The sequence below is a fragment of the Mycteria americana genome, chromosome 11, assembly GCF_035582795.1.
Source record: "Mycteria americana isolate JAX WOST 10 ecotype Jacksonville Zoo and Gardens chromosome 11, USCA_MyAme_1.0, whole genome shotgun sequence".
In the NCBI taxonomy this organism is placed as follows: domain Eukaryota; kingdom Metazoa; phylum Chordata; class Aves; order Ciconiiformes; family Ciconiidae; genus Mycteria; species Mycteria americana.
The window spans coordinates 18,060,149-18,084,645 of record NC_134375.1 but is presented as its reverse complement, the minus strand read 5'-3'; the positions used below and the strand labels follow the sequence as shown (position 1 = coordinate 18,084,645).

Sequence of the window (24,497 nt, the reverse complement as noted above, 5' to 3'; positions counted from 1 at the left end):
GAGAGGAGCACCTGCGGGATGCAGTGCCACTGAGGACATGGGGATGGGGACCAGCCCCCGGAGCCGCTCACCCCGAGCCCCTCACTGCCGTCCCTGGGGGTGTTCAGGAGCTGCTCCCAAGCCCTCAGTGCAGGAGAGGCTGGGCCATTGAACGCTTCTTGGAAAATATACCCCAGCCCTGAGAAACAGGGTTTTTTCGTCCCCCACCCCAGCTTTCAGCCTCTCCTCGGGCAGAGGAAGAAGAGGGGACTGGAGACAGACCACGGAGTCAGGTCACTCTGCAACTCAGACGCGCAGGGATCAGCGCTGACCCACGTGCTGATCGTACATATTCGTACATTTTCTCTCCCCACTTTCTGGGTATATCACAGTTGTTGTTTAGTCCTGGAAAAACAAGCTATTTGGGGCCTCTGGGCATCTCGTAACACAGATGACAGCAGAAACGTGCGCCATACATGTGAAATCACATTCCACCCTGCAACGGCACCGGTTTAACCTCTTTTTTTCCTGGTGACAGGAAAAGGCTGTGACAGATGAGGCTGTTACCCTTACCCAAACTCATTTTCTCAAGGAATACTTAAAATCTATTTCTCCTTTTGCATATGACAGTGTCACCATTCAACGCGACTTCTACCTCCAAAGCACTCCTGCTCTCTGCAAGCTGCACACAAAGAGACTGTTCCCAGAGAATAACATTTAGCCCGCAGGTACTTTCTTAAGTGGGCTATTTGACCAGCTGGCATTTTGTGGAAATGACTGCTTGGAATCAGCAGAGATCAGCTCTTGATTTCTAATTCAGCTGCTAGGCACATACAGTGCCTGCAAACCTTTTTAGAGGGCAATGCAAGCACAAGCAGAGCAAGGCAGAGCACAAGCACTGGGAGCAGGGCTGTGAGGGACCGAGTATCTTCTGGGAAGTGCTTAACCTCTGGTAGGATCAGACTCCTTCTCATGAGAAAAGCTTCCTGGACAAACTCCATCTCAGCATCGTCCTGATTGCTTAATGAAGGGAGTTATAGGGTAAACATTGCCTCAGCATCCACTGTTTTGTATTGTTGCTAACGCCGTTAAAAAACAAAAAAGCAAAAGCAGCCAAAGCAAATCAAATATAAAAGATAATATAAAATCCAGCAAAAATGAGCTCTCTCTTGGAAAATGCACTGGGAAATACTTTTTGCTCTTTGCCTCTCCATCTAATGGCCATGTTGGGCAGGAGGAGGACCCAGCCTTCAAGAAGACGACGTAGCGGATCAGAGTCTGTCATAGCCTTTGGCTGATGGCAGAGAAGGGATTTTCAAACAGAAACATGGGAGGAAAGGAGAGATGCCCTCCACCAGCGGGAAACTCTGCCCTTTGCCAGTGGAAGTGGTTAAATCACATCAGCACTTGCGGCGATTACACAAGCGCAAACCAGAGGACGGCAGAGATGCTCCCATCTAATCCAAACCCCAAAACAAAGCACAAGGAGGGTCACGGCTCTGCCACTCCGGTGTCTGCTGGCGCACTACTGCCCATGGCCCGACCACGAAGCACAGTTCAGCACTTCAGGGGCGAGCGCCCAAGGTTAACACAGTGTCACGCCTCTTAACCAACCCATGAGGAATTGGCTTGGAAGCGATTAAGTAGAGCCTGGTTGGTAAGGCAAAAACCTGGGGTCTTGTAGGAGACGGGGTCACACAGATCTTGACCCACCCAATGGGTGACCCCCCGTCCGGCACTGAATGCATGGCAAGTATTATAGGGACAACATCTGTTCACAGGAGGAAGCCTTCTGGCCAGAGGATAGGGACTACCGCTGCCCACCCTATGTATTATCCGCTTTTACTGACGTCTCCAGCTAATTACTACTTAAGTCATAATAGAAACATCACAGCAAAGCTTGCTGCCAGGGAGGGACCGGCTTTTAACGTGTGCTCTGCAGTTCAGGGACTGTTTGCCCTTCAGCTCCCTATAAAAAAAGAACATTTTCAGCAATGCCATAAAATGTTAGATGGATGCAGCGTGAATTATTTCACTTTATAAGGTGGAGCAACTGTGCAGCATCAGTAGCTCAAAAGGACCTCGTATCTGGATGCCTGGGACTTTCTTGCAAAGCAGAGCTGGGGTGTGCAGGGCAGAGGGCCCGGGGCGAGCTGCACCCCTGGGCTGTGTTGGGGGGAGCTTCGTGGGGGTGTTTGTTGGGCAACCCGCTCTCTGAATCTTCCTGTCCTCAAAACACTGCCAATTAAATGGGATAATAAACGTGTCCTCCCTAATTGCACACACGGCCCTGGCGGAGCTGCCTCTTGCTGCCGCAGTGCCCCCCGGCTCGAGCTGAGCCGCGTCCCAGAGCAAGGAAAATTGTTAGAATCTTACACATTAATGAAAATGTTATCACCTCACTCTGCAGAGGAACTGCTTAAATTCGTTGCAAGCCCCATCATGCTGAGCATCTGCTCCAGAAAGCTGGAAAGAAGTGAGTCGTTAAGGCGGGCACTGCCCGTAAGGAAAGCCATACCGGGGCTACGTACGGAGGACAGACGCCTTTGGAAGAGCTCCCTCCCAGCATTTAAAAAAGGGGTTTCTAAAATGAAAGACAGAGTGATTTTCACTCTAATATGAAGGCCTTGCCACGTTTCTCGTCTCTTGACCTGTATCCCCGATAACTTGTTACACTTCAGCTCCAAAGCATGCAACAACCACTTCAGTGTTCAGGGATTGCTCATCCAAACTCGATGTTGCTCAAGACTCTTCGTACTGACAGAGTTTTACACAATACAAGTTTTCAGGAACACAAGCCGCTTTGGAAACGTGGGGCTTTGCTTCGGAAAACCTTGTTTCAAAGAGCAATTCCCAGCTCCCTTGCCATTTTACATCTATTTTTCCTCCGTGTATATCTGAGGCTGTTTGAACAAAACCCTCTCCAGCTCATTAGCTTTTCCTCTCCCTCCCTCTTTACCACTCGCCGGTTAGCGATATCCTGGCTGAACACAGAGATCATTTCACATCTTGGCACCGGGCTGGCAACTTCCCGAAACAAACACGCCAAAACCCAGGAGCGGGGCGAGGAGGCACGGGCGTAGCAGAGCAAACCTGTCCGTCCAGGCGGGGCAGAGGCACAGAGCTCGGCTTCAGCAGCGCTCAGCTCTCGGGGGCCCGGCGATGCCCACCAGCGCATCCCCACCACCCGGGGCCAGCATCCCACGGGAGGGAGGCCCTCGGGATCGGGTGCCAAACACCCCGCGGGCTGCTCGCTGCTGGCGACAGCAAGCCAGATGGATTCCATTTTGCAGGGGACAGGTGCAGGATGTGCCCAAATCCAAGCAATGCTTGGCTGGAACGGAAAAAAGCTGGGGAGTGGTGAAGAAAAAGCAAGGTAGTATCTCCGGTGAGCACACCGGGCTCACTATTTTCCTTTCCGAGAAGTTTTCTGCTGAGGGACTCGGAAGCAAGCGATAGCTGTGCCAGACGAGCGGGGCCGTCCGATAACGCGAAGTACAGCGGGCTGCAGAAGGACGGCGAGCGCAGGGGTCTGAGCCTCTCCAGCGCCGGGCTGCAGACCGGAGCCCTGCCGCAGACACGTCCGTGCACGCACACCCATCCCCGCAGCCGCAAAATGAAACCCAAACACATCTGGGGTGAGGGGACTGAAAAATATTACCCTGGGATGTGCTCACGAGAAACGGGCTCAGCCTGACGGGACAGGCATCTCGCCTGGCTTTTCCCTGCAGTTTCTACCAGGGGACTGGGGAAGAGGAGAAAAAGGGCCGTGCATAGAGGGCTAGCAACTTCTTTTAACTGCTCGTGCTCGAGGACTGCGTAACATGCAAAAGGGATTAACTGGGCCTATTTCAAAGCATTTAAAAATATTTTTAGCCCCAAAGGGCAGCTGACAGCAGTCCTTCAAGCACTGAAGGCTGGAATCTGCCTCTGCGTTAGCAGCTGGCCTTGATTTTTTCCCCCTTCTTCACAAAAGGGAGGAGTAAAGAGCTTGAAAACATTTGTTTTGAGCTACACGGAAAGGCTGGCCATCTACAAAGCCCTGCATTTGGTAAACAAGCAAGCAAAGCAAGAGAGGGCTGCCAGGCACACCGGGGCCGGGCGGGCAAGCCCGTGGCACCGAGCGGCGGTCCCCAAGCTGCTGGTCACCCCCGTAATGGGAAGGCACCTGCCATGGCACTGACCCGGAGCACAAGGGACGCCATCGCACGGAGGAGGTCCCGGGGCGGCTGCAGGGTGACGGGAGCGGGGGTGACGTACCTGTTGCGTTGGAGAGCGCGAGGGACTCCATGGAGCCGCGGGGAGTCTGCTCGGTGGGCGTCAGGTCCTCTGTGAACTTGAGGGCGTTGATGGGGTGCCGGGTGCGGCACTGCGGCGTCGGCATCCCGCCTTCCTCTTCCTCTTCGTACTTGGGGACTTTGAGACTTCCTCTGGTCTCGGGGAAGCTCTGGTTGGACATGTCGCTGTAGCTCTCCTGCGAGCGAAGCCTCCCCGAGTAGTAGTCCTCTCTGCAGTCTTGGATGAAGCTGCCGCCGTGGCTCTTCATCGCCAGCGAGGAGCTCCTCTTTGGGTTGCTGAAATGTTTCGCCCATAAATCCTGCTGCGAGCCCGGGACCTGGCCAGGGTTATAGGAGGTCCTTATGTTGCACTGGCTGAGAAGCTGCAGAGGGCTTTGGGACTGACTCTGCTCCATTTTGCTCCCGTAGTGATAGAGCTCGTCCCGGCTCCTCCACAAGTGCTCCCTGTTGAGGCTCGGCGTCTGGCTGGCCAGGCTCAGCAAATCCATCTGCAGGGACAGCGGGTCCACGTCGGTGGAGAGGCGGTTGGAGGTGACCTGCAGCTGGTTGCATGGGCTGCGCGCCCCCTCCTCGCCTTTCCCCTTGTTCTTGCCGATCTTGGCGCTGCGGCGGGACTCCTTGGCTCGCGCGCTCTGGAAAGCCGAGTCGGAGGAGTCGGAGCCGTTGGGGTCGTCGCCGACGCTGCAGGCCCTGGAGCAGAAGATCTGCCCCTGCTTGGGCAGGAAGGGCCGTCCCAGCAGGGACTTCTTGCACTGCGCGCAGCAGAAGCAGGTCTCGGTGGCGTGCCAGTGCTGGCCGTCGTACGTCATCTGGCCCTGGTCGATACCTTGAGAGGGAAGATGCATGGCGTCAGAGTTAGCCCACGTACATCACTTCGCGCCGCACTGACTGTGCGCGTCCCCTGCGAGCGACGCACACCCGGGCTCGCTCTCGAAAGCCCTTCAGCAGGGTTTCTCCGACGTGCAAAGTTAAGCCCGTTTCTAACGCCCTGCAGGCTGCAGGCCTTTGCTCGGGAGTTGCTCAATGTTGGAAAAGGCAGCAGAACTGAGCCTCAAGCTATTTTGTATTAAATGGGGATATTTCCGATCATAAAGCAAAGGAATGCAAGAAGCTCTCCATAAAGTCCTTGAAGTCAAAGCAGTAATACGCTGCCTACTTGAAAAAAACAAAAAGCCTCCAACTGAACCACAATGAGGAATTTGTGCTGCCTTGGTTAAATACATAACAGAGCAGATCGCATCCCTGTCCCTCGCTGCTACCGCGGCCCCACCCTAACTTCACTTTGGCTACTGGGGCCCCTTCTCCAAAAGGGAGCAGAAAGAGCCGGCCCCAGGGGTCTGAGGGCACCCCCTTGCCTTGCACCCAGCCACGTTCCCCGTGTTGCCCCCTGGGTTAAGTGAAGGAATTGATGCAGAGAGCCTGTCCCCCACCAGCGAAACCCCGGGGCTGCTCGCAGGCACCGGCCAGAGCCGCGGGAGCACGTGACTGCGGCACGCACATCGCTCTCGCTCAGAGCCACGAGCAAAGCTCCCGAGGTTTCAATTATAATTTACTCACCTGTTTAAGCTGCCATTCATGGCAAAAGCCCCCGTTACCTGAGAAGCTGCCGCACAGGGTGCGGGCTGGCCGGCACAGCGGGGTGCTTCGCCGCACGCGTGCACAGCACGTGCCTGCACACGCGCCGGGCCCCGCCGCTGGGAGGGCCGAACGCCACCGGATAACTTATAAATGAACACTACGGTAACGGTCCCTTTTATTCCAAGCTAGATTTGCTTTAGTGTAATTGTTTTTTTTTCTTCTTCCCTTATAATGAGCAAAATGTTTTTATATATAGACTGGAGTGCTACGCTTGCGGAGCAAAGAGAGACAAGACAGTGGGTGGGATTTTATCAGCTGCTTTTCCAATGCCCCAAAGCCATCTCGCAGAGGAAGGAGCACAGCCTCCTCACTCCGAGCCTTGGCTACCCAACCCAAGCCTTACAACTCTTAAGCAGGCACTTATCTGTAATTTATGTGGCTCTTAAAGACAACGCTCAGTGACTACTACAAGCAACTTGCAGCAAAATGGCTGCAGTCCCTCCTTTGCTAGAAATGTGCAGATATGCACCAAAGCAGGCATTTTGCCCCGAAAACCTGACAGTCAGCAGGCTCCAGCCGGCCGGACGGAGGGGAGGACAGCAGATGGGAGAAGCACGAGAGAAGGGAGCGTGCGAGAAGCGTTAACAGCTGCTTCACCGCTCCGCAGCTGAGCTTTCGGGAAGGATGTGCTGCAGGTCACAGCACACACGTCCTCCAAGTGCTTCGCTGAAGCCCCGAGTCTTCCTCCCCGTGCCATCTGGCCGCTGCACAAGAGCAAAATGGTTGGGTTTTTTTCTTTCCCTGCAGCCTATGAATTATTTGAACACGTGAGCTCACCTCCACGGACAAAGAAAGGGCTGCCCGCCCACCCGCGAGCAAATGCTCAGCCAAGTGACAAACAGGACCGGGGAGGACAGCGAGGTGGCTTCCCAGTCTGCCCGGCTCACCACCCCCCGAGTGCTGGGGGGACAGCTAGCCCCAGAATAAAGTACATTTTCAATCACTGCTCTAGAAACATAGATTGACTCTGATGCATTATTTCTTTCTGAGAACATCTATCTGCAGGTTGATTAAAAAAGGCAAACAGAAACAATAATGATGCCTAATGAACAAGCATCGGTGCTGTCAGTCGCTCATTAACTCATGCGATCCTTCGGCAAGCTTGGCTGGGAAAAATCTGGGAGTTGAAGATCCAGGCTGTTTACAGGAAAATGAGATTTAAAGGAAAAAAACCGTACATTATATTAGGCCAGAGAAAGCTTTCACTAGTTGCAACAGCTCCTGAGGTTGCTCTCTGATAATCTTCCCCTCTCTGACCACAAAAAGGGATAAGCAGTGGTTTCACCAAACAAATTACCGTGCTAGCTCCTTGGCGAGATGCGAGAGGGGCACAAGCCCCTTTGGATGCCGCGGGGCTGGTGCAGACCCCAGCCGCAGGCAGTCCTGCCCGCAGCCCCAGGTTGTGGTCAAAGACTTCACGCAGCAGCTCGTGTTGCCAGAAACAACCTTCCGAGCAGAGGTTTGCCCCGCTCCCCTCCCGCGCCATGCTCGCCGCGGGGCGGAGGGACGGTGGCACGTACCGATGTGCTGGGCGCAGGTGTCGCAGTACTCGGCGTAGAGGGACTCGAAGCAGCTGCAGCAGTAGGGCCTGCCGTCCTTCATGATGTACCTCTGCCCCCCCAGCACCGTCTCGCATTCAAAGCAGCAGAAGTGCTTCATGTGCCAGTGCCGCCCTTCGGCCTCGGTGCACTCGTCGGCAAAAATGATCTGTGCGGGGGAAACACAAACGTGGGGCAGAGTCGGTCAGAGAGGGGACCTGGGACGCGGACACCAGCCTTCGCGTCTCCTGCCCATGCATGGCCGCTGCGCCCCTTCGCTCATGCAACCTCCAAATTTTACGGCTAACCCCTCCCATCCTGCACGGGAAACTGCCGTGGTTTGGCTTGCTGCAGGGGCACCCGTCACTTCTTAAGGAAATACATTAAAATGCAAATACCTCAGGACTCCGTTAGGGCCCGGACTACAAAGCGTTAAGGCAGAGCTCGCAGTAACATGCTCATAAGCACATCCATCAGCAGGAGGGGTCGATCAGGGTAATAAACACACTTACATACAACCTATCGATCTGGGGGACTTTAGAAGAATGGAGCAGCCGCTTACTAAAACACATTCACCCGTCTCTGAAACAAGGACCTGAGTACAAAGGATGAACAAAACCACAAGGAGAAGTGGCAGCTCTCTGGAGGGGAGAGAAGACGGAGCTACCTGGGTCCTCATCGTCTCTACGCCAGCCTGCGTGCTTATGAAGACGATCGCAGTCATTATACCAGTGGGGAAACTGAGGCATGGAGGGCTGTTAAGGGCGGGCTGGTGAAGCAGCCGTCTAAAATGTTTTCAGCAGATGCTTTCCTGGTGCCTCTGCTTCCCATCCCCACGCCATCTCTGCTCCCAAAGCCAAGCCAGGGGAGCAAGCGGTGGCCCAGTGCTGCTCCCTGGCTCCCTGCCCCGGCACAGGTCACACCGAAAGCTTTTCCCCTGCAGTTCCTCTTACCCCTGAGTTCCTCTTTCTCGCGATTAGTGCCGGATGTTTCAGGGCAAGAAGCGCGTGTTAAAGAAGGAGCTGAATGAAAGACTTGTACAAGAATTTGCAAGGATAAAAAGTACACGAAAAAAATTACCCAGCCTAAGCCACAAGGAAATAGGGCCAGTCAAATGGTTAGGAGTTGTTTTTTTACTGGTAACGTTACAAATTTAATTGGATACATACGTCAATGTTCTTTATATTTGAAGTGCATATAGCCTTGGATATTTACTATTACACGCTTGCATAGATGGGCTGTGGTATTTTATAGTACATATGGTTTTCCACGCTATGGTTTTCATAACTTTAAAAGCCAGAACAATTTCCTTCACCAGCCTTTTAAACAGAGATTGACACTTGAGAAACGCTCAGATGCGACTCTACGGTTTTCTATATTCGTTTTGTATTCCATTTGTTCAGCTTCCTATAGCCCGTTAATCTCCTCTCTTAAAGCCTATTTCAGCTGGGTGTGTGCTCAAACACTACCGTCTTGTAGGAAACATGGCACTCATCCTACCAGAGCCTTCTTCTGGGGGAACAGAGAAGGGAGGACCACCACGCACAGCTGGGCTAAAATCACACAGCACGGGGGGTGGGCTGTTACTGGAAACGCTCGTGGAAAGCCCTCCCTGCCTGTAGGTGAGGATCCCTCTCAGAACAGCCCTAGGCAGACTGCAATAAAAATCCCCGAGATGCTCACCTGAAACCCCAGGGAAAGGTTGCGTGAACCCTTGGCAAAGCCAAACCATCGTATTCCGTGTGCACGCCTCCGTGCAGGTGCTCCTCCCTATGCTAACGCACCCACCACCGTCGGGGCGGATGGAGGAGAAGTACCCCCGGCTGGCGAGGGGAACCCTCTCGTGCCATCCCCGCAGGCAGCGTCCGTGGCAGGAGCCAGGACGAGCCGGCTCTTACCTCGTCGCACGCCGCGCAGCGGGGCTTGAGGCACTCGGCGTGGTGCCTGCCGCAGTAGATCTTCCCGTCTTGGTAGAAGTAGATCAGGTCGACCAGCAGCTCGTTGCAGACGCTGCAGATGAAGCAGGGAGGGTGCCAGCAAACGCCATGTCCCGCTCGCGAGGCGAAGACGGCCATGTCCCCTCCGTTGATCTGGCCGCCGCACTGTCAGAAAAGCCGGTGTTTAACGGGAGGCGGGCGAGCCCGCCGCCGCCCATGGCCAGCCAGCTGCTTTTGCAACCGGGGCAGAAGGAGGTGCTAATTCACAGCTCCTTTCTGGTGTCCCTTAATCTCTTTTCATCCCCATTTTATGGCCGGGATATCAACAGCTTCCCCCCCTGCACGACGTGACTGCTCTACATCAAATATTGCGGGGGGCTCTTGGCACGTGCCCCAACGGACCCCAGTGCTTGCGGCTGGCAGGGGGCACGGGGCAGGTGCTGCTCCTGTGAGCTTCGCTTAACTTTGGTGATTAAAAAGCCACCCCGCTTGCGCCAGTTTGTCAGCCGCTACCCACCTGCTCGCAGATGGCTCCCGTCATGGTTACGGGGAACGGCCGGACATTGCCTCTCCCTAAATTCTCCCTCTTCCTTTGATTGCTGAAGAGTTTGAGCTCCCTCTTCTCCTCCTCATCCAACGAATTGCAATAGCGGACCTAAAAAACACAAGCCGTGCTCGGTGTTAGGGGTGCCCCTGGCTCCCCGGCCAGCGAGCCGCAGTCCCGTGGGCTCTGCAAACCTCTGCAAGGGGGTCACGCAGACGGGCTCCGTCCTCAGCTTAAGGGAGGCTGGAGAAACACCGCTGTCTGGGCTTCGGTCAGCCCAGGGTTTGGCCAAAATTTCAAGAGGCAGAGACGAGAAGAAAGGGCAGGAGGAAGGCTGCTCTCCAAGCGCTAGGTTTCTAGGAACGTCTTAAAAGTTGGGTCCTCTGAGTCTCACCCAGGCCAGCACTCAGACTGATGGTTTTCCTGCTTTCTCCTTACGGCAGAGATCTTATAGCAGCTTCAAAATGTTTTATTGGCATTTCTAGAGTGCAGCCAATTTTCCCTGTGTGAACGAGGGAGTTCCAGCTATTTGGGAACTCCAACTATTCTTCCAGCGTAGAGTCAAGTTTGCATATATGGAAAACCTCTACACTGGAAGGTAATAAGGAAATAAGTAAAATAAAAGGATATAAACAATGAACGATGCAATTTCCCTGAAGCTTATAAAACTGTGAGGTTTTCCTGGCTATTTTCATCCTGCAGGCTTAGCTCTTAGCTGGTTGCATCTCAACGGAGAATACGACTGAAGAGCCAAGGTGGCCACGTGTAGCACCAGTGCCCAGTCCAGCCTCCGTTACTCTGGAGAGCAGGTTCATGGAGTCGAGCAGGATTATTCACGTGAGCAACCAACACGCCTTGAATTTTCAAAGGAGGAAAACTGAGCACGAGGGGGAACACTGGATGCAAAATCTGCCAGTTTGCAGAAAATACATGCAGGCTCGTGCCTCCAGCTTGCAGCAGCACGGGCTGCAGCAGCAGCAGCATTCATGTGCATTTGTTCCTGTGTTCTTCGGCCGTCGGAGGCTGGGGGTTTCCAGCGGCTGCCAGGGAAGGCAGGCGGGCAGGTTGGGGCCCGAGGGCGCACGGGAAGAAGCCCCTGCCCGGTGCCTGGAGCTCCCCCGGCGCTGGCAGCACCGCGCTGTGCCCGTGGCACCCAGCCATGCGCAGGCAAACTCGTTAAAATCTGACCTAGATCAAACAAGTTACCTGCACGTATTTTCCAGAGCGGCTTCTTCAGAAAGCAGCGTGAAAATAATTTTTTTTTGTTTACACAGGGAAATTTTGCAGGCTACCAGAAGCCAATGTTCTCACTGGCGAGAACAGGACGTCAAAGACCGGACCCTTTTTGCTGCCTCACGTCTTTCTTGCGAGATGTAAGAAGGTTGATTTGCTCTGACTGGTCTTGACTCGACCTCTGGCTTGCCGGGCTCTCCCAGCTCGCGAGGCTCAGCCCCAGCGAAACCCCTCCTCGGCACACGCGCTCCCACTCCCAAGGTGAGTCGGAAGCAGCTCTTGGGAAGAGGCTTGTGCAACTTCAGATCTGGCTCTAGCTGATCTCAACAGCACTTCAAGCCACTCTTAACGTGGCTTTGGGCTCTGAGGGCTGAGAAAGTGCTTTTATTTCAGAGAACTGAAGAAGGACGATTTAAAAAATTTTAACTTTAGAAACAAACAACTCCCCCCCACCTCCACCACAATCCAAGCAGGGAGCAAACACGGCACTTACACAGCAACATGGCCAAACCCAAGTAAATCGCCCCCCCCCCCCCCCCCCCCGAAAAGCAGAAGGGGCTGAGAAAGGACCAGCCACGCTTCCCGTGAGCAACCCCAGGAGGTGCGTCCCCTCCCCGCCCGCAGCCCTGACGGACGTCCGAGGACTAACCTCATTGTCGTGCGGCGGCAGCTGGTGCAAAAGCTGCTTTATGCGCGATTTTTCTCCTGGGCTGTTGACGTAGGGGACCTTGTCCTCGGGCAGGCAGCTGTAGTACTGGTGCACCTACGGAGCAAGAGAGGGGACTGCAGGGGGGCTCCCTGGCCGAGCCCATGCCCCCGTGCCTGCCCGGCAGCCACCCCCCGAGCCAGCGGGCGCTGGGTCCTCCCAGCGATGGCGAGCAGGGAAACGCGGCCAGGCGCCGCTTGGGTTCTATTGCCTTTTCTCGGCGGAGAAAGAGGGGTGGCAGCCCCGGCGAGGCAGCGGAGCTCGTTACCGTTTGCTCGGTCAGCCTCCATAGCGTTAGCATGTTTCGCTGGCTGCGGGGATGTGTCGGCACCTGCCTCGGCAGGGGAGGTTAAAAAGGCTGCGCCCCGGCAGCCTCCGTGTTGCCGGCTATCTCAGCCTCCACCTCCATCAAAACTCTCCGGGCTTTTTTCTGCAGCAATTTGTGGAAATAAACAGCAGATAAAATCTGTTGGAAGGCTTGGCTTTTCTCTTTCGTCTCAGAGCGTATAATTAAAAATCAGCTATTAAAAAGGCAGCGTGGTGGGGCACGGCGTGCCCGGCGCTGGAAGAGCCCGGTGGCAGCCCGGAGAGGAAGCACGCCCCGAACCCCAGCGTCTCTCCTCCGCCTGCCACACCTGGGACGTGTACTCAAGGGCCGGGCCGGGCACCGGGGTGGGACTCGCTGGCCGAGGGTCAGCTCCCAAACGGCCACGGGGACATTCAGCGCCTTGGGAAGAAGCAGGAGAAAGTAAAGGTAAGGGAAAGCTCTCGCCGCTCGGCTGGGATCGGGAGTCTCTGCAGCCCTGGGTGCTTCCGGATGCTCGGGCAGGAGCAGGGGGCTGGATGGCTTCCTTAAACCCGCACTCGGCTAGAGGGACGCAAACACAGCTTTCTGCCTTTGTGGTGGTGGGATTAACCCCCTGAGATGCTCCCTCGGCTCTCAGACACTGCAGCAATTCATTTCAGAGCGGCTGCGCTGCCTGCAGCTTTTGCAGGGCTTTTCCCAAATGACGCTTGCTTTGCAGTGGCTTCTGATCAGCTTTCCCCCTCACCGTGCATTTTGGGCTTTGGCCTTGAAAGCCCCACCTGGGCTGGCTTTCCCAGAGAAGCCCTCTCTGCCCGCACAACCCCACAGCATCTGCGGGATGACGAACTACCATGGCTCTCCGGGTGGGATGGGAATGCAGAGGCAGGTAATGGGGCTGGCTGGCAGGAGAGCTCGCCCCTGGGCTTGCAGGCTGCTGGCGGTGGCTCGTACAGGGAGTTACCTTCAACAGGAAGAAATCACTTTTTATTCCAGAATAAATATCCAAAACTGGCATTACTCAGGAATAATTACTCTGCATTCAGCTCACTCCCTGGTCTCATTCAGAGCTACCTGCAAGCAGAGCTGCTCCAGTGCTTGCAATCGCTTTTCTTCCCAATTTACGGTTCCTCCCCAAACCGACCCTAACATCCACCTTTCCCCATCATCAGGTTTTGCAGAAAGAGATTTTTAGCGGCTTTCCGCCTGTAACTCTGCAGTGCTGACGACGAGGGAACTGCTCGAGTCATGAAGCTGAGGAAGACGCTAAGTGTACGCCGCTGCGAAACCCTAAATTTGTTTTGCTAAGGCACAGCAGAAACAGACCCACCAGCTATGGAAACTGTCAAAGAAAGAAAGGCTGCTAAGGATTTTGTTATGTTAAAAAAGAAAACAAACTATGTACATTAGAATACTTACTTTGCATTTATAGAGCATCCTTCATCCAGGGACATCAAAGCACATTAAAAACATTTAAATTCTTATGACATGCTACGTAAGGTAGCAAATATACCCACTGGAAAGGACTACTTGCAGCATAACGATGTCAAATGAGCTCCCTGAGTTCATGCAGCTAGTCCGTAGCAGAGCTTGCAGCTGAAAATCTCCCGGCGATGCCCCGGCTGCCATACCTTTCACCGGGCTGCCAGGCTACAGCGCTGCCACGCTGCGCCTTCCCGGCCGGTACAGACGCCTGCTGACTCCTCTTGCCAAATTTCCCGCATGCGGACAGGCTGCTCGCTTTCCTCTGCGCTGGTTGGTTTGGGGTTTTTTTTCTTGCAACGAAGTTTTTTTGCCCACTGAGTCCCTGAAGTTGGCGGAGACTAGAAATTACTTTTTTTTTTTTTCAGGCTGCTCCGGTCCCTAAAGCAATGAGCTGTAAGACGCTCACCCTGGGCGAAAAGCAGGGATGCAAGTTCTTCCTTCGGCAGCCTGGGCGCTGCCTTCCCGGAGCCCAACGCGGCAGGACGTACGTGCCCAGCTCCGCTCCTGCTTCCGCTGGGAAGTTTTCCATTTAGTCTCAGCAGGTCCACGGGAACTGGCTCCCATTGCACCAGCAACATAGCTCAGCAGGGATGGGCAATTTGGTTTGAAAAGCAAAACAAAATAAATATAACAGGCTCCAACCTGTGTTCTGTTGCCTGAAATAACCCGAAAGGGTTTGCTTTGGATCCACATCAGCCAAGGGGACCTTCTGCAGGGGTGCTCATGGAGGGGATGGAGCGGAGGCAGCTGCCAGTCCTTGCTCAGCACCCATGGGACATCTCGTGGGGAGAAAACCCTTTCCTTACGCCTGTCGATGGCTCCCTCCACTGTTGCTTTTACACCCACCATCCCTCCTGGGGACAAACCTGAACCAGGGACATACGCAGATTCTTTCACCCGGGGCATCACTCCTATCCCGAGAGGTCCAGCCAGAGCGCAGGTGAAGAGCAGAAGGACAGCCCTTGCCCGGGCTGACGTTAACCCAGGCCTGTGCAAATACACTGCCTCATCCATCACCGATTCCCTGTGGGATGCGCCCGGCTTCCCGGACGGGAGAGCCAAGCCCAGAAGGGACGGGGTCACAGGCTGCCAGCGTCCCCTGCCCCTGTGCTCAGCTGGCCGCCGACAGCATTTCCCACCCCGTGAGCGAGTGGCCGGCAGCTGGGCTGGCACAGCCCAGTCGGGATGCTCAGTAAGGAAAAACGAAGAAGGAAAGGGGGATTTTCAGATAAATTTGGCTTTTCAGGGAAAATGCCTGCAGAAAATGTTAACTCACTGGAAAACTAAAACTGCTCAGTCTGCACTTTGCTTTTGTACAAAAGGTCACTGTTTTCCGTGAAAATAACTCCTCCTCCGTCCAGCTGCGGTTCAGAGCACGCACAAGCCCCCGTAGCCAGCGAGCCCTGCAGGGCCACTGCGGCCAAAGGGCCTCATCCAGGCCCCCAGGCACGGGCAGACGGCTCCTCGCTGACCCTGCGGGCTCTGCAACATGAGCTGCGTCCAGATACGGAAAACAGTGTGGGGCAACGACCCAGGACAGATACGTATCCCTTTTAAATCATGTGCTATCTTTAACCGTTTTATTATTAAAGACTTCTGCTGCACAACACAGCAGCTCCGCATCCTGCTACCTCCCCTTGCAACAGATCTGCTCTGCCCATGATTATCCTAACAAGCATCATTCACACACACGAGCCACGTGTGGGGCCGGGCTAGGTTTCGTCCTCAGTTTCCCCACTTGCCCCTCTTCGCTCTGACCTCTGCTCACATCTGGACGGGAGAAATTCCAGAGGAATACGGAAAACATCAGGCTGAGTTAAAATAAGGCTTCAGACAACGTCAGGGGCCCGGATGCCATGGGGATGGGCTGGCCAGCACGCTGGAAGCCAGGCCGGCTGTGGGTGCTGGGTGTTGTGGCATGCCAGGCGGCCGGGCGAGCCCCGTCCTGCCCCGGGGAGGTCACCCAGGCGCTCGGATGGGCTCGTGCTGCGAGAACCCAGCGCAGCAGATATCCATCTTCCCAGGGTGCTCTTCCCACCTTCAAAAGGAAAATGTCCGAACGCCAAGTTTTGCTGAGGAAAACTGATACACATTTTAGAAATTAACAGCTGCTTGGAGCTAAAAGGGGAGGGCATGGGGGAGAAGACAGAAATTAAAAAAGAAAGAAACCAGCAGAAAGGAAAGAACGTAATGTAAAACAAGGGTAGGAAAAAGCCTTTAAAGTAGAGCCAACTTTATTCAAAGGCACTGAGGAAAGTAATTACATTAGTTTACAAATGCCTTTTTGTTCTGCAGTCTTCCTAGGTTTGGGGTGTGTTTCCAGTTTAACTTTGACAGCTAACAAACCTCCCCATCCCCGCTAAATAAAGGCAGGACTGCAGCTTCTCCGGGGGGTCCCAGGGGTGACCAAAGACAAAACCCACGCCAGCACCTTTGCGGGCAAAGTCTTACACCTTCTCCTAGAAGGAAGTTTGCAAACAACCTGTGAATTTAAGCCACTGATGAAGCATCTCTTTGATCAATGAATTAAAGGAGGCGGAGGGGAAATATCATGTTTCTTATGCCACGAATTGCTGTTGGGAAGCGGCATTCGGTTGTACTCACCCCGAGTACAACACCCCTACCGAAAGCACCCACCAAACCGGGCTGTTTGGGATGACTGTACGGCTGGGATGGACTACAAAGGAGCACGCGGTGTCCTGGCGCGGCTCAGCCGATGGGTGCCGACTTGCTCAGCCATAACAGCTCCGGCACATCCAGCCGGGCAATCCCGCCCGGCTTTCATGAACCAAAGAAACTGCAAAACCGGCTGCAAGGCTTTTGCAAAGAGCCCTGTGAGGGCAGTACGGCTGGCCTGTGCACAGCAGAGTGCCTGAGCACAGATGTCCCCAAAAAGGGGACCTTGGTGGGTCAGCCACTGCTCAGGCGCAGCACAGTAAGTCATCACACGCAGTGGAATCTAAAATCCAGGCGCGCTGACATCCCGTCGTGCCCAGGAGAGCATCGTTTCCCCTAGGACCGTGCCACAGCCCCAGCAGTCCACCCCGTGCCACCCGGGGACGTACCACGCCAGCGCGGGGAGCCGCCTGTGCAAGGATGTGCGGAGCAGTGGCTGCCGGTGCGTGCGTGTGCGGACACTGGCTCGTGGCCCTGTCCCCCGGCTCGCCGTGTGCGAGCTCCCACGAGCTTTGGCTGCGGCGGGAGGAAGGCGGCCAGTGGCTCCGACAAGCCTGTGCTGGCCCGGGCGAGTGGGGCTGCTCCCGCGGCTCGCCTGCTCCTCCCCAGCGCTGGCTTTTAACCGCACATCAGGCGTTAAATGATCTTTTACAGCGAGCGCTTAAAATCGACAGAGAAACGAATCTCGTGTCTTCAGTATTTCTCTCATTCCTGCTGGCCACCCTTGGAAAAGTAAAGAGGAAAAAACCCCAAACAAGCCACACGCAAATAACCCTCTCAACGTGTTTGCAAAACGTTGCAAGTGCTTGTACACGTAGGCTCGCGCACGAGCTGCACCGACGACAGCACGTGTGAAACTGGAAAGCGGGTTCAGTGTGCTTTGGCCCGAGTCTGGCACGTCCTCCTTTTCCACGGCCGTTAGGATACAAAGCACTTACTTATTTCTTGAAGCAAAACAATCCTTGCGGCAAGGCCAGATGCTCCGAAACAGAGAGGAGAGGGGGAACTGCTGGCCGGGTCTGCGAGTGCGGGGATGCAGCCAGGCACGCACCCTGGGAGGGACCCGCGGTCCCCCCCAAGACCCCGCAGCCCCGGCTGGGAGAAGACCCTGATCACCCCCAGATCCATGAACGTGCCTGTGTGCCGGCACGCTGCGGTGGGAGGCGGATGCAATCCCCGGCGCCGGGCGGTCCGGCACCCCGCAACGCCGGGTTTGCTCTCGGAAACCCGCTCCCGAGTCGCAAGGACAAAGGCAGGGAACAAAGGAAAAATCATTTTCCTAAGTGCTATTTGTTCTGGCACGCTCTGCGGCTCTCCGCGCGCTTCTCTCCCACGGCTAACGGCAGCCGAGTCGTTTGAGCGTTGCTGCTCACCAGTTGAGAACGACATCCATTCCTGCCAAGCCTTTGGAGCAGTTCTTGGTCTGTAAGAGATCCCGCGGAAACATTGCTTCCTGCTGGCATCAAAGAAGAACATTTGAATGAAGGCCGTACATCCACAAGTTTTAGACTTGTGAAAGCGCATGCCATGATTTTTCTTTTTTTAAGCAGAAATCGAATTTGGATTAAAAGGAGCCGGAAACGGCGCTTTCAAAAGCATCTGAGAGTGGTCTTTGTGCTGCGAGGTACTGACCGGCAGAGCCACTCTCGCGCCGCTCAGTCCCCTGGAGCACCAGCAATTACAATGATCATCTGCTGCATTGATCATAGCTGATAATTCCCCTGGGTCGGCCACTTAAAATGCTCTTGTATTTATAAGTCACAGGGTAGCATACTAGAATAACGCTGCAACAAGGAAAAGCTGTAACTGTACGCTGGAAAAAAGCTCCAGGACAAGTTTATATTGTGTAGTCCAGGATTTTTCGGTTTTCTTTTCCGCTCCCTGCTCTTCCCCTGCCTCTTACCTCTGCTGCCCACCACACGGCTACTTCAAATTTAAGAACGAAGCAAACCCCATCAGGTGAGTAGTTTTGTTTCTGCGGCCCACCAAAAGCAGCTGATTCCCTCCCCAGTAACAAGATTGTTCAAGGATTAAATAATTTTAACAGCTTTCATCGGCTCACAATGATCAGGCAAACACCCCAGGACACAGAAACGGAGCAAAAGCCCAGACACATGGTTTGGCCTTGGGTTTTTTTTGCAGCATGGTATATACACTCACACCTCCTCCATCCGCTCCGCTCCGGGGCAGAAGGAATAGCTCCAGGACCTCCTAACCCACCCCAGCTGCCCCCAAGTCACGCAGCACAGGCTTCGCACACGGAAAAAGCATTTCGCGTGGGGGATTGCTGCTCCACCCGGCTGGCAAGCGCTCGGCACGGTCCGATGCCTGGACGCTGGATTCAGACAGCTCCAGCCTTGAAATAAGAGCGGCGAACTGCCAGGCTATTTAGATACTGAAAGAGTTCACTGGGGAGGTGATGGACTTACCGCTACCTTGAAGTGAAATCGGAGAGCTTTTAAAAATGTGCTGAAATGCAGCTTTTGGATAAAATACTACAGCGTGCGCACGGGGGCAGAGCTAGAGGTGGCTGCAGCTCCTGGCACCAGCGTACGTGAGTTACAGCTCCTCTTCGCCCCCCTCGGCTCCCCATCCACCATGCTCTGCTCTCAGAATCAGGATCTACCAAGGAAAGCAGAGCTCTTCATGGGGCTTTTCTCCTTCCTCTACCCAGCCAAAAATTAGCTTATCTGCTCCCCGTTACTATGCATGCTTGGGGCACAGGGTTGCTTTGGTCTGTCTTGTTCCTTCCTTGTCGCATGCAAGACTTCAGTCTCCTGAGGAGTGAAACAGTTTGCTGAACTTATAGGGCTCAAGAAAGGACGAGAAGGTAAAATGCACTCGATCGTGACACATAGGCAGAAGTGAGGCACACGTCCCCCCGAGACGACTGGCCCAGATAATGTACTTTCTACCACACCGAGGTGGTGAAAGTGGGTATCTTTAGGTAAGGTGTAAATGCATGTTCAGTGGAGGTTCATCGCCGCTCTCCCTTCCTCACTTTGTGACCTCAACAGCAACTGATGAAGCTTGGAGGTTTTGTAACTCAAGCCCTTGCTATAGGTCTTGCAAAAGATCCAGAACAGGAACCAACAGGTATGTTAGCCCCTGAATAAATTCTCCAGCACAGCTACAAGTTTCATACCACAATGCAAAGCTCTTGAGGTCCAAGCTCTAACGGCCGCCTTAGAGGAAAACGGACCCCTGAACCTTTATGCTACTAAGTTTAGCTCAGATGAGATTTTCAGAACTTTTTAAGGGACCCGATCAGAGCAACTGTGCTGACGGCAAGAGGGAATTAAGTTCTTATGGCATATACAAGAGTCTTGAATGTTGGCATGCTGGAGCCATGCACAAAGCTGCACCACAGCTGAAGCAGAGTCCCATCTTTTGTTGAACTGGAAATCTGTGCCCATAACCAGCTGCTCCTATTATTGAGACACAATAAAGACAGAAATCCTCAAAAATCCGTTGTATTCAGAAATTCAAGCTGGCATGTTACAACCCCATTGGATTTCTCCAAACCACAGGCCCAAGGAATTCAAGGCTGCGCACTCACATGTATTTACACATGCCTTGCCTAAAAATGTGAAAAACACATTATAAAAGTACTTATTTTTAAGCATCTGCCCTCAAACTTATGTCAGTGCAAGGAGGATCAGCTGTCGGACTGCCAGCCCCAGCAGACAAACTGGCTCCCAAAATTGCCTTCCCCCGTCTTCCCAGCCAGGCCCAGTCTGGGATTCTGCTTTGCTGAGGACACGTTTCTATTGGTGTCTGCCCATTTCAAGGCTTTCACACTTATTTCTTTATCCAACCATTGAACGGCAGGCAGGAAAAAAAGAGTATTTCTCAAAGCCCACATCCCGAGCTTCTGCCTCGCCTCCCGTACAGCCACCTCTCCCATTCCCTTCTGCATCTGTATCTTCCAGAAGAGAAGTCCCTCTTCTGCCATAAGACAACTTCTCATCGAGGTCTAGTCCAAGCGGGATTAGAGCCCACGGGAGCCTCTTGGCCATCCTGTGTAGCTGACTGCTATTACAAGAAACCACATTTTCTAATCCCGTTGTAATTTATGGAGCTCAGCCTTGGGTTTTTACCCGTCGCTCTCCCTGTTGGCAGGCTGCCGCTCAGCCTTACACCTCTGATGGTTTGAAACCTCTTCCAATTTCCTGCCTGAATGCATTCGGAGCCAGTTTATATCTATGTTCTTGTGCCAAAGTTGGAGCTTGAATAACAGCTCTTCCTCCTCTAATGCATAGGGAGTGATCATAACCCTTCGATTTGCTAGGCTGAACAAACCAAGCTCTTCTAGGCTCCTCAATGAAATAACATTTCCAGTCTCCTTCCAGTTTATACCCGTCTTTCTTGAGCAGAGATGTTATAAATTTTAGCCAGTTTTCCAGATGAATTTTTACCATACCTTGTGCAGTGGTATTACAACAGTTTCTATATTACCATCCTCATCCCTGTGTTATAAACCTATTCAGAAATATATAACATTTATGGCTGTTGCATAGTAGTAGACCACTTCATAGTCCTGCACACTGATGAGCCATAATACAAGGAATTCAGCTCCGCTCTTCAATGCAACGTCTGGATCATTATCTGTAAACGCTGGACTGACGCTTTTTTTCCTTCAAGTAGTGGGCGTTAAGTAACCAACATGATTTTCACATAGTTGACATGTACCACAGAGCAGCTGATGCCTTAATTACTGTCCAGGAATCCAGTGAGACCTTGTAGGTTTGGGTCGATTCCCCTTTAGATTATACTTAATATTCTAAGCTATGGATTGAAGGGAGTCTCCAAATTCTGAAATGACCTATGGTAACTGCTGAAAACCGATGTCATGTTTGTTGGCCAACTTCCCCCCCTGAAATCCTGTAAATTGCTGTGTTGAGTGAGACGTGAACGCTGTCTCCCAAGAATAGCGAGGCAGGGAGGCTGTCGTCCAAGTATAATAAGAAAACTGCATTAGTCTTTCAGGGGACCACTTACCTCCCCAGCTCATACACTGCGTAGAGATTTTAATAAAGTAGAATATTGCAGAAGAAGTTGTTTCATTTCATCTGTTTCATGTCAAAGAAATACGACAGTGAAACAGCGGAAGGCAAAGAAAAATTCACTGCCTGCAAACCTGTATTTTCAGCCCAGCCTGATGGCAGCGTCCTCAGCCAGAGCAGAGCCCACCAGCTGCTCCACGGCAGACAGCAGCCTTCCAGAGCTCCACATCACGTACGCACACCTGACTCATCGACCAGAAAACCACACGTCTGTCTACAGCCTGGCGCGGCTGCAGAGGTACCTCCTACCCCCACGGGAGCCGAACGGAACCCTCCTGCACCCCGGGCACGTGGTGACTCCCGGCGAAATTCAGGGTGCTGCTCTTCACCTGGGGACAGCCCCCAGCCCTGCCTGGTGGCCCTTTCACAGCCCAGAGAAGTCACACCTTGCTTTTGTCTCCTTAGTGGCTCCTCTGATGCGTGAAAGGTCCTGAAAGGGCTGGCGGATGAGCTACGCTGGAAGGATTTCAGTGTCTGTCTTAGGCTCTGCTTACGGCTGCTCTTCATCTCCATGGTGATTAGAGACAGGTCTGAAGTGGCAAATCTGCTAAAAGACCCAGCAACGCAGACAGAGGAGCGCAATTAGAAAGCGGGTGTTCGTATCGAGGAGCACTGTGACCTCCGCAAGAAACAGATGCTAGAAGAACCTACAAATACATTAACCTGAGTAATGCATGAGACGTCACCACTTACTGCTAGAGCTAATGGACTTTTCTTTCTCCCGAGTGTCCCAAACTCCCTGACAGCACGCTATTTCTTAAAAAACACCTGAGGGATCAAAGAAGCATCCAGGTCTTGTGGAATATGTCACCACCATGCTGGAAGTGGGTTTCAATTGCTGTCCATGCCATGCTGTACTCATCAGAGACCATGTCTACCCAGTCAGGTGCCACCTGTCACTAAATAGCTGTATTTCCACCCAAAGCTACAGGGACATGGGCCAGCTCGGGCTCCAGAAGCCACTGACACGCCTGGACAGAAGGCAGTGCTGAGAGCAGGTGGCACCAGCTTGGGTACGATCCTCCACTGGGACTCCCGAAACCCAACCGGTTCGTGTCCCTGCAGCACGCAGGACCAGCAGAGCTACTTCAGGACCATCTGCATCTCTCCATACACCATGTCTTGTACTCCTGAGAGGCGCAAAGGGAGCCTCTGACATAAGGAAGGTGACAGAAAACAAGGCTGCTGCCTGATTTGCATGGTTGGATGGCACCAAATGAAACACGCGGTGCCGTGGAGTTTCAAGCAAGCACCAAGCCAGGCTTGTAAAGACAAGAAGAATGAAAAAAAATCCCAAACAACTGGATTTTCTCTAATCAGACAGATAATATTTACAGCCTACGGGTGGTGCCAAAATATTTCAGGAAATGCCTAAGCCCTTCTGAATAAAAGCTCAGGAAAACACAGTATTTAAGGACGGCAACTACAACAGTAAGAATGAAAGCTTTCCACCCTCTCCCAGCCTCCTTACACGGTTTAAAATGATTGCCATAGCAATTGTCAAGGCTAAGCTCATTTTGCAATCTCCTCTGCAAATTAAGTTCCGAGTTGAACACGTAAAAGATCAGCATAAAAAACCACAAAGGAATCATGTAAACTGCAAGGAGCAGAAATCAACGTGCGCTCCGCACAGACAGCACGCTGAGGTCTAATCCATCCCGTTCAATTCCTGTACCGAGAGACCTGAATTTCGTTTGAGCAATTCTTTCCAGTAAAGCGCAAACATTGTGCTTGAACCCAACCCCTAAGACTTTGGCCCATTTTTTAGAGTCATCTACCAGCTTTGACTGTCTGCCCTGGACTTACCGCAGAGCAGAGTGGTTCAGGAGGGCAGAACATGAGCACCGAGTCCCCTGGGGCACACCGGAGCCCCACCGCTTTTTTGCCATGAAACAGTAGTAGATACGTCTGTATCTGTTCCCTTGCACAACCACAACAAACCCCGTCCTGGAAGTATTTTGTTTCCCCCCTCTCAATTACCAATTACATCTACAGACGCAGAAAACCACAAGTCCTGCAAGGATTGCATCTCTACCTTGTTTCATTAGTGCGTTCAGACCAGACCTGTCTCTGCAAGTCTCTATAGCGCGCCCAGAAGCAGCCGCATGCAACAAGTGCTCACACCCCTAGAAGAAAAATCAGGGCAACTATTTCCAAAGAGCAGATTAAAACAATTTATTTCTGGTAACTCGGTGGTGTCATCATTACCTGCTCGGGCTTCAGGCCGGGGGGGACCCACGCGTACTCTTCCAAGGCACAGCCCGAGTCATCGTCAGAAGTCGAATTCCTCTGGAAGTCAAACATGAGCTTCGTGACGGTCTTCTCCATCTCCAGAGGCATAACTGTTACGATGTGCTCTTCCTGGGAGCACTTACAGTGAAGGCAAATCTTCCTGCAAGGTGAGGAGAGAGGAAAAAGAGGAGATGCCCCGGTGAGTTGCACTCTAAATAAGAAAACAAAGCGATTCCTGCCAGTCGCCGGCCTGCAGATACTGAACTCAACCCTTTTTTATGCTCAGGCATTTTCTAATGCAGGATTTGTCTCCCTTACAAGGAGGAAACAGAAGCCCGTATTTGCTGTAACAACACTTGGCAATAAAGCCGAGTCAGACTGCCCAATGTTTGGGGATATGTAATTGCTTGTCCCTTTACTGCACTGCGAGGAGTACTTCCAGGGGCCAGCACAGGCAAGGGCCACGTGCCCTCCTGGTGTGGGTCGGCACGCCAGCCGCTAATTGCAGAGCAGTTACCGAATTTAGGACAGCTGAGCACTTGGCTAATACAGAAAATGGTGGATTGACTGGGAAGCTGTGAATGACAAGTCCCTTTAGCATGCTGATAGCATAAATTTGCTTATTAAAGTAGCATAAAAATTGATTATAGTCTGAACATATAAAACTAAATTAAATTAAGGGAGGCTACAAAAATCACAGTCACACTACAATGGCATCTTAACCGCCCGGCTCGACGGCACGTGCCGCGGCTCAGCGGCACACCAGGTCGCACGCTGCCCGAGCGCCGGGTGGGGAGGGGGGGAAGCACAAGAACTGAAAGAACAGCCCACAGGTTGCAATTTAACAGCCATTAGCTTAAT

At 53.2% G+C, this 24,497-nt stretch overlaps 1 protein-coding gene across 3 annotated transcripts in view; it reads right to left on the bottom strand.

The window, feature by feature from the left end:
- The window catches only part of PRICKLE2 (prickle planar cell polarity protein 2), a 109,007-nt gene that overhangs the window by 9,106 nt on the left and 75,404 nt on the right, over positions 1-24,497 (bottom strand). For all 3 annotated transcript variants that reach the window (XM_075513924.1, XM_075513926.1, XM_075513925.1), the window contains 6 exons: positions 23,613-23,796; positions 11,817-11,930; positions 9,908-10,045; positions 9,352-9,555; positions 7,436-7,622; positions 4,240-5,103 (listed from right to left, as the gene is read on the bottom strand). In XM_075513924.1, the coding sequence (XP_075370039.1) occupies positions 4,240-5,103; positions 7,436-7,622; positions 9,352-9,555; positions 9,908-10,045; positions 11,817-11,930; positions 23,613-23,796 (1,691 nt within the window). The remainder of the gene's footprint in view (positions 1-4,239; positions 5,104-7,435; positions 7,623-9,351; positions 9,556-9,907; positions 10,046-11,816; positions 11,931-23,612; positions 23,797-24,497) is intronic.